Consider the following 9,016-nt stretch of genomic DNA (forward strand, 5'->3'; position numbering starts at 1 on the left):
GGAGATGGGCTCAGCAGGTAACACTTGGTGACTGAGCAAACAGGGGCTCAGATGTGCAAACCACAGCTGTCGGCTTATTTTTTAAAGGTTGTGAGACAGGATTCAATTTTTCCTCAGCTTTCCTCACATAAATGTTGAGTATCGGGTGTTTTATATAACAGCAGCATCTATTGTCAACACCTGAGAGCACCACAGCAACAACAACAAGCATCATTGGTAATCTTTACATGTGATAATATATCTATATGAAGATATTTTCTGACTTTTCAAATTCACAAATTAAATCACTTTTTGAGTTAGTGTTAGATTTCATTACCTTGTCGCCATCAGCAGTACACTATGGCGTCCAGGCAGTTTTGCAAAGAGTAGCGAAGAGTAGTGCGTGTATTACATTACATATTTTATCCAAAGTGCCTAACAACAAGTGGAATCACCCCTGACCATAGATATAGCCAGAATCCTGCAAGCACATTAGCTTTCAATAATTGAAAGTGCTACTGCATGGGCTTATGTGTGGTGCTACTTACAGAAGTGAGAAGTGTTTTTATTTTGTATTCTTATTGGATTGCAAGTTGCAGTTGAAAGATGTGTGGACTTTCTGCTTTCCTAATATCAATGGGGAGGACGTTCCACCATTTTGGAGCCAGCATAGCAAACATGCATGTTTTTGTTGAGAGGCACGTGCTCAAATCTCAGTGAAGTAGTTGCGAGCCGATTCGGCGAATGAAAAGCCAAATGCAAGTGCTTGCGTGAGTGGTTTAACCATCTTTTGGATGTAGGAAGGGTCTGGTCCATTTACAGCACATTAGGCGATACTGTAAGCGGTGTAGTGTGGGAGAACTTAGATCTTTAGGTGGTTATGTGTGGCTGTCTTTTTGATTACATCACATTGCATAATGCTTCACTATTTTTCAACCACTTCTCTCCTGTAATAAATACAAATAAGATGGACTTTTATTAATCCATCGTGGGGAAATAGCTTCTCTGAATTTGACCCATCCTAGTGTTAGGAGCAGTGTGCTGCCATTTTGAACGGCGCCCGGGGAGCAGTGTAGGGAACGGTGCCTTGCTCAGGGACACCTCTGTAGCACTTAATCTTGCTGGGACTTGAACTGGTGACCTTCCAGCTGCCAAGCCAACTCCCTATCGACTTCGTCACCACCGCCGCTAATATCTCCAAATCGTCTGGATTTCATGAGCTTAGAAAAAAATGCAATTTTTTTAGCATTGTGAAACAGCATTTTTCAGATGAACCCAGTTTAATAAATGCTTTTTAAACTAGGAGTATGATACCTCCCTGGAACCCCATTAAGCACATTATTACTTTTTATACGCCCCACCCCAAAAAAGAACATTTTTATTTGAATTAATCAGCACCAGTAAATCAGTAAAATCCACACCACACCATTTCCTTCTACCATTGTTTCCTGCCTCACTATAACATGCAAACTGTACAAATCCATGCTAGCATGCCTGTAAAATATTTGAATCTATTCTTAACATGTTTTGAATGTTGTATAAAAACATGTAGGTCTTACAATAGCAGAATATAATCCCATTGTGAACAAGTCATGTTGTTTCATTGTAATACTTGCAATGCACCCTGGCTGGTCCTGATTTAAAGCCATGGCTTGGAGACACAATTCAACGAGAAAGTCGTAATGAACCCTTACGGTACGTCCACACAGCAGCTTTGAAAAAATCTTGAAAATCTTGGAGCTGGGCGTGTCTGAGAGCTTGGGGATTTTTAGCGAGCAACGCGACCAACAACCAATCACATGAATCTCCCGCCCCCGACATGCAAAGCAAAAAAAACCGGGGATTTTATGCGAGCAATATATATATATATATATAACTCCCCAAACAGGCGAAAACCTACCAGTTTCACCCACTGTCTCTGCCACCTCCCTCCATGCCTGGTTCCTCCGGTTTGTATCCCGGTAAATAGTTCTGGTCGTAAAGAACCGGGTGATTTGCTACCGTAATTTCTCGTTTGGAATATGAGGACATTAACTGCGGTGTGGCTCTCCCAGCTTGCACGCGGTTTGATTGGCTCGCACTTGTACTGTCAGATTTGAATAAACAGGATTTGATTTGCTGACGCTTCCAGCTCAGCTTCAAAAGTTGAACATTGCTCAACTTTTGAATCCTGAAAATCCTGGAAATCTTCGCTTTGCTTCCCCACAATGCAGTTCGGTGAAAAGCGAGGCAAAGTGACGTCATCCCCATTCAAAGTCAATGGGCTGAAAACGCAGAGAAGCGTTGGAAGATTTTTTAAAGCTGCTGTGTGGACGTACCGTTATTCTCTTTTGTGCCAAGCAGTGCTGTTTAGGAATTCATGTGCATTGTAACCATGCATGTCTCAAAAATATCTGGAAGCAAAATCAAACAAAATGACTTGCTTGGGGTGGAAGTTGTGAAAGTTTGGGATGAAACACTCCATGGTTCACATCCCATGACTAATGTGCTGGGAGTGTGCAGACGAATCAAATGGAGCACACATCAAAGGAGAGAAAAATGTGATGACAAAAGAGGGAAAACATCCATAAAGTTCTTCTCAAACTCTTTATTGAGGTTATATTAGTGCAATCTATCAGTGATGTACTGGAAAATCCATAACCCTACAGTGGAATTTCACCCCTGTGAGCTGTTCCCCTTTATGAAGTGCAATCTCATAGCAGGGCTGCATGCCTCTACGGAGCTCATTTTTCAAGCAGTGTGACGTGGAATGGCCATGTCAGAAACATAGAGGCGTTGACTGGAGGGGGGCCCATTCTCATAGCATTTATCCATCAGAACGTCTCGTGACACAGTCGAATTGCCCCCACACCGTTAAATAAGAATCTGTACCATCGCAAATTCAATTTGTGATTGATTAAGTGCATCTGCTTGGAGCCAGAGCTTGTTTATCACACATATTTACAGTTAGAAAACACAAACCAGATAAGGAACTTTGATTTGCTCTCAGACACTGAGATGTTGGTAAATAATTGAAGTCTTGTTAAGTGTATATTGTATTGTTTGACTATTCACACCTCTAAAGTTCAATAATAAACAGAGTAGTGGAAACAATACTGTTTCCTTTACAGTAACAACTCGACAAAAAACAAAAGCCTTCACAGTAAATTCCCCAGTGTTAAATATTCAATGTCAAACCTCATAGACTCTTTCAGAGTTATTACAACACCTACTAGAGTAAAATGCGCCGCAAGCCCCCAAGTGTTGGTGAAAAACTTCGGAGTTAGAAGACGTAGTGTAAAAAGTACTCCGCCCACCTCGCTTCTGACAGACCAGGACTGTTTCGGCACCATTTTTTCCTTGTGGAAAGGTTTCGGTAAGTGTCTCTCTTTCAATCAATTATTTTTGACATTTCAACAAATGAAGCATTTTAAAATAACTTTATATTGTTGTTAAACACACACTCCAGTTGGTTTAGTGTCTTTAAAATACAGAGTTTGAATGGGCTAAAGCAGGGGTCTGGCACGCGGCACCGTAACCAGTGGCACACTAGGAATAAGTGGAATAAGTGTGCAAAATATTTAAATTGTATTTTTGGATCCTGACCGAGACCGCCGCCCACGCAACGCAGCCCCGCTCTCTTTATCTCCAGGTGACTTTCTGCCGCTTTCCTCCGTGGTGCAGTGCTGATCGTTTCACCACGGAGGAAAGCACTTCACTAATTTCAGTACCCATAAGGAGCTGTACAAATGACGCAGTTTTTGCGTGGCTGTTTATTTAGTTGAAAGCCCAGTGGCGATCTGTTCATCTGTTATCGAAATAATATGCTACAAAGGGGCGGACTGGCCATCTTGTGTGTTGAACTTTCCTGTCGGCTCCCAGACCGTAGTCGAGGAGGGCAGAAGCAACAAGCTTCAGGTTCAATAACCCACTTTAGCTTAAATGACTGGAGAGAGGCGAGCTCTTCTTGGGAGGCCTTTGCATTTATTTAGCTGTTCTTCTGTTTCACAAAATACATCACAGACCTCTGTTTTTCTGCTGCCTCGTTTCACTTCCAGAAACATACACACGTTCCCTCACTGTCGCTCTACCATCCACACACACACATGCACAAGCCACACCCCTCTCTCTCTCTCTCTCTCTCTCTCTCTCTCTCTCTCTCTCTCTCTTAAAGGGACAGCAATCTCATCTCACTCTGCATGACCCAAATATCATAACATGTGTGCTCTGGAGAATCACAGAACGGACGATCGTCCTTATTATTATGCCATTTAAACCAATTATTTAAATGTGTTTGTTAAATTCGGCATCATGTAAGTTGAGCTGACAGGTCCACACACTTCTTCCCCGCTGCGAGGCTCCCGCGCCCTCCTGCTGATAATTGACGAGCGTCAAGCTCCTCAACCCCCCCCCCCCCCCCCCCCCCCCCCCCGTTGATAATTCTCGATCGTTGGCATGCTGATAACTATTTTTTTTTTTAAATGGCACTTCATATCAAAAAGGTATTCGACCCCTGGGCTAAAGTGACGGAGTAGATGGCTAACTTACACATGTGAGCATTTAAGCTAATTTACAAGAACTAGCTAACAGCGAGCTACACTAATATTGGCAGAAGGTACCGTGAACGTTGTCAATTTAGAGGGGCGGTTGTGTTGTCTTTGTAACATCTATATATATATTTCAGTAAAATAGCAAAGACTGCATGTGTGGAGAGTTGGTTAAACTAGATAAAATTAGCATTACGTTAGCTTTTTTCGCGCACGGATGTAACAATAGCGTAACCTTAATTAGTTTCGTATGACTTGGTTAATGCATATTTATATAAAGGGATTCATTATTATGTATTTGTTGGCTAGTTCAACTAAATAGTGCATTTTCCTAGTAAACGCTAAACTTTGACCAATCAGATGACATCTGTATGTAGGTGCAAGCTAGCAGAGGGGTTACCATAGAAAAGGGACTGGCTGTTTACACCAAAAGGCTCTCGCGGCGAGCAAAGCGAAAATCGCATATCATGTGTCGGCAGGTTAAAGTAACCTTATTAATTTACCAAAAAATAAAGACAAACCACTTGTATTTCACGTGGACGTGACTGTAAATGTGCACGAGCACCAGTCAAATGCTGGTCAAGTATGATAGTGACGGGGGGATTTCAGACACAAAGAAACTAGTGGCAGGCAAATTTAAACATGTGTCTGTCATTGGCTGGTAGATAGTTACATTTAAAAATAAGATACATTTTTAACCCTGGAAATAACAATTCAAACAGAGATGTTCTTCCTCAAGTCAAATGTAAGAGTTGAACACACGATTATTTAATAGGGAACATTGTTGATCAATATACCCTTGGATAAAAGTAAAAACGACAAACTGTGAAAGAGGTAGAATGGAAAATTGCTATGAACCTCTTATGTAAATGCATAGTGGTGTTTAAAAAAAAGAAAAAAGTATGTAAAATGTATTTAACAAGACTTTGGAAAATCAGATTATTCTCTAATATAAGCTAGCTGACTTCCTTTATTCCTTCTAAAGTTATATAGAATTCATACATTTTTCTACTTTGTTTTTCAGATTTGTCTGTTATGTGCTGTTGCCTGGTAATGGTAAGTAACATTTTAGATTAAGTCAATGTTAACATTAGTCTTTGCTTTCACGCCTGTCAAAATGCTTGCACATTTCAGAGACCCCCCACAGTCCAGTCAGTTTACGTTTTAAGTTGGACACATGCCAGTAGGATCTGATGCTGCCGTCAGAGTAGCTTTGTGTTGTAGATCATAATACAGATTCTGTTTTGAATTTTTTACAGGTACTGTCATGTTGATTAAAACAAGAATCGATAACGAACAGAAATATGTCAAGATCAGTGAACCAAGCATCCATGAGTTCTTGAATTATGGTAAGCCATAAGTAATAGGCCTTCCTAAAAGTGGATGTGCCTGTTCATGACTTTTGTGATTGATTATTGTCCTGTGATAATGAAGATAGTTCTGTTGTTTAAAGTTATATCTACCTTTTGGGCATCTCCTGAGGTCACAGGAATCAAAGGGGCTGACTTTTGTTTGTTGGCTTAGTTGAGTTCAATTTCTCACCTAACTGGTGTGGTATCTAACTTGAGAAATAAAGGTTGGTAGGCAAGAAAGTATGATCAGATTATTGACATGTTCAAAAGGTGTCATTGAAGGTGTGTTGGGGTTATGCCCTTGTTAATCTTGAGCATTTCAAATAGAATGACTCTGTTTCTCTCCTAAGCTTTCATCAAGTTCTCCATCCCTCCGGTCAGTGAAGGCATCAGAGTTCACGACAAGACAGGACCCGAGTTGGATGGAGACGTATTTGAAGAAGTAGCACAGCTTCCCAACGCTGGTGTATTTATGATCAGATTTGACAATGGTAAATCTGTTCTCTCTTGATTCTCATTTTTTTCAACAAAGTCTAATAAGTCTCTACTAAGACTCCGATATAATTTTAGAATGTGAAAAACCGACAAATAGAAGGTGTTTATGCTTATTATTTCTCCTCTCCCTTATTCTCCTGAAATGCACTTAGCTTCCAAGGGGACAACTTCCTCTGCCAGTCTACTGCTTGATGAGCTAACCAATTCAGCACTGGAACATTTAGCCTGCAGCTCTAATGACACGTTCATGGAGGATGAAAGCTTTTCCAGAAGAACGATGACGATGCCAAAAATGGTGACATGTGTTTTTTTTTACGGCTTCCTTTGGGGATTGCATACATTTTTTGAATGTGTATTTGTTGGTGTATTGGTCTCAATTGTTCAACATCGTTTATTTTTGGGTGAAAATGGCCTTGTCTTTTACTCTGTCCTTTCACAGTTGGTTAAATCTGCATTAACCAAGAAATCAGGTGGCGATGGTATTATCAACCAATTCAACCGGACGAAAGGTGTGACAGACTCCACACGGTGACAGATGGTTAGCATCCTCCCTGCTGCTGACTGAAACTCATTAGGTGTATTTTATTTTTGGCACTTGATTTGACTTAAAATAATAATGCTCTGATGTGCGAGTCCCACGTTCTTTGAAGAAACTTTGTTTGAAATGTAACATGGAGTCTGTTTTTTTTTGTTTAAATAAATTGATATCAAGACATGGATATAATCGTTGTTTTTGTTCAATGTGCAATCATTTTAAGTATTACTTGTTTTAAGTGTAAGCTGGGCATAATAAAGTAGATGAATGCAAAACTCTTGAGGAGTTAATTAAAACTAACAACATCTTAGGTAAGAATAACATTTCTAGGAGTAAACACACATAAATAAGTTTAACACTGGCAGGAGTCAATTTAAATATCGACATTGTGGGGAGTAATTTATTAAGCTACACTAACGGAGCTTACACACGACAGCGTGCGTTGCAGCTTGCCGGCGGGCATGTCTGAAGCTAGACCAACAACCAATCACCTGAATCTCCCGCCCCGGACACACAAGCAGCGGTGTGATTGGCTAGAGCTTGTACTGGCATATGATTGGATTGGCTGACGCTTCCGTTGAAGCTTCAAAAGTAGAACATTGTTCAACTTTTGAAGCGAGCCAAGCTACGCTTTGCTCCCACAATACAGTTCGGCGAAGCGTGATGTCACCCCATTCAAAGTGAATGGGCAGAGGCGTTGAAGCTTCAACGCACGCCGCCGTGTGTAAGCTCCGTTAGTGTTAAGTATGTTTAACACTGGCAGGAGTCACTTAAATATCAACACTGTGGGAAGTAATTTCTTAAGCAATACTCAGTGTTAAGTATGTTTAACACTAATGGAGAGTGAATTAACAAGAGTAAATTCAGATGAACTCAACAACTCTTAGTTTCAAAACATAATAACACTATGGGTGTTATTCAATCAGAGTGTAAAACTGGAGTAACACTTATCAGTGTAGTGTAGTGTTAATTATTAACTCTTACTAGAGTTGATTTGACTCTGAAAATGTGACTCTACGTTCAGTGTAACTTTTACACTCTGTAGATAAGGACCTATGTTCACTGGCCAGTGTTAAAATGTACTCTTTAAGTGTTCAATGAACACTCTGGATTTTACTGTGTTACAAGTACACAATTATTAGAATTGAAATATTGGATGCAAAAATGGGGTTACTACAGATTGACCACATTTCTATAAGATATTTGATGGTATTAAAAGTCAGGTAAAGATGTTAGTTCATGACCGGTAAAGATGGAGCTCCTTTTTAACACTTTAACTGGTTGGTAAAGGTCTTCATACTTTGTGTTTATAAAAAATATGTCTATGTGAGCATACTAATACGCTAAGCTACCACGCTAAACTTAAGTGAACTTAAAACATTTGATATTATACATGCTTAAGAAAAGCATGTCAGCATGCTGACATGCTTTTCTTATATAGCTCATACACAGCAAATTCTGTGATGTGAAATAGTGTAGATTTTTCAGTGTCAATTATTTCGAGTTGATAAGTGTTGATTTGGGTGTTCTTTTAACACTTGCAGTGCTGAAAAAGCTCTGGCCGGTGTTCTTTAAGGGAGTTGATTGAATGCACTCTAGTTGGAGTTAATTACACTTCCGGTTTTAGTGCGCCTTTTTTCTTTATCTCATGGCGGAGAACAACCTGTGTCTGGAAGGGGAGCCTACATTATTTCAAAAAGGTAAGGACCAGGTATATTCAATCATTTATGCTGATCATTTTTGTATCAAAAGTATGTATAAACGTCACGTAGGCTGTGACTCAACTGTGTCAAGGCTGGTGTGGAGGCTTTTGCTGGTACGACTCTCACTAGTATTACTTTGCGCAAAGTCATGTGTAATTTGCATGCAGCCATGACCATAAGCGGGAAATCAGGAGTTGCAGCTGTGTTAGCAACAACGTTCCAAAAACGTCATTGAGTTCAGTCAGCGCAAGTGACTAAGGTAAAGATAGATAGAACGGTTGTTACAATTTTCAATAAGATTTGTTTTACGTTGTCTTCTCTTTTTCTTACCACTCATGTCGCAGGGCTGCCAACATTTGAGTTCAGCTTGGAGTGAGATTTTGTTTTTGGTGAACCGAAAAAAGAAACGTTCATGTGTACAGCGTT

The 9,016-nt window shown here is 40.1% G+C and overlaps 1 protein-coding gene across 3 annotated transcripts; it reads left to right on the forward strand.

Annotated features, from left to right (window-relative positions):
* Positions 1–3,216: 3,216 nt before the first annotated feature.
* LOC307030285 (uncharacterized protein) lies at positions 3,217–7,034 on the forward strand. 3 transcript variants are annotated; one of them, XM_079666617.1, is made up of 6 exons: positions 3,217–3,334; positions 5,530–5,561; positions 5,765–5,854; positions 6,208–6,348; positions 6,505–6,647; positions 6,792–7,034. In XM_079666617.1, exons 3-6 carry the CDS (start codon positions 5,773–5,775, stop codon positions 6,882–6,884), a joined length of 459 nt encoding a protein of 152 aa, XP_079522743.1. In that variant the 5' UTR covers positions 3,217–3,334; positions 5,530–5,561; positions 5,765–5,772; the 3' UTR covers positions 6,885–7,034. The 3 variants fall into 3 exon arrangements, with proteins under 3 accessions (XP_079522743.1, XP_079522744.1, XP_079522742.1); XM_079666618.1 differs by lacking the exon at positions 3,217–3,334 and adding an exon at positions 3,719–4,271; XM_079666616.1 differs by lacking the exon at positions 3,217–3,334 and adding an exon at positions 4,417–4,510.
* The last annotated feature ends 1,982 nt before the right edge of the window (positions 7,035–9,016 follow it).

The sequence above is a fragment of the Notothenia rossii genome (assembly GCF_949606895.1).
Source record: "Notothenia rossii genome assembly, chromosome: 2".
Classification (NCBI taxonomy): Eukaryota; Metazoa; Chordata; class Actinopteri; order Perciformes; family Nototheniidae; genus Notothenia; species Notothenia rossii.

Coding starts and splice junctions, on each gene's coding strand:
- LOC307030285 (XM_079666616.1), top strand. Junction 5,562..5,764: donor TGTGCTGTTGCCTGGTAATG/GTAAGTAACATT, acceptor AATTTTTTACAG/GTACTGTCATGTTGATTAAA. Junction 5,855..6,207: donor CCATGAGTTCTTGAATTATG/GTAAGCCATAAG, acceptor TTCTCTCCTAAG/CTTTCATCAAGTTCTCCATC.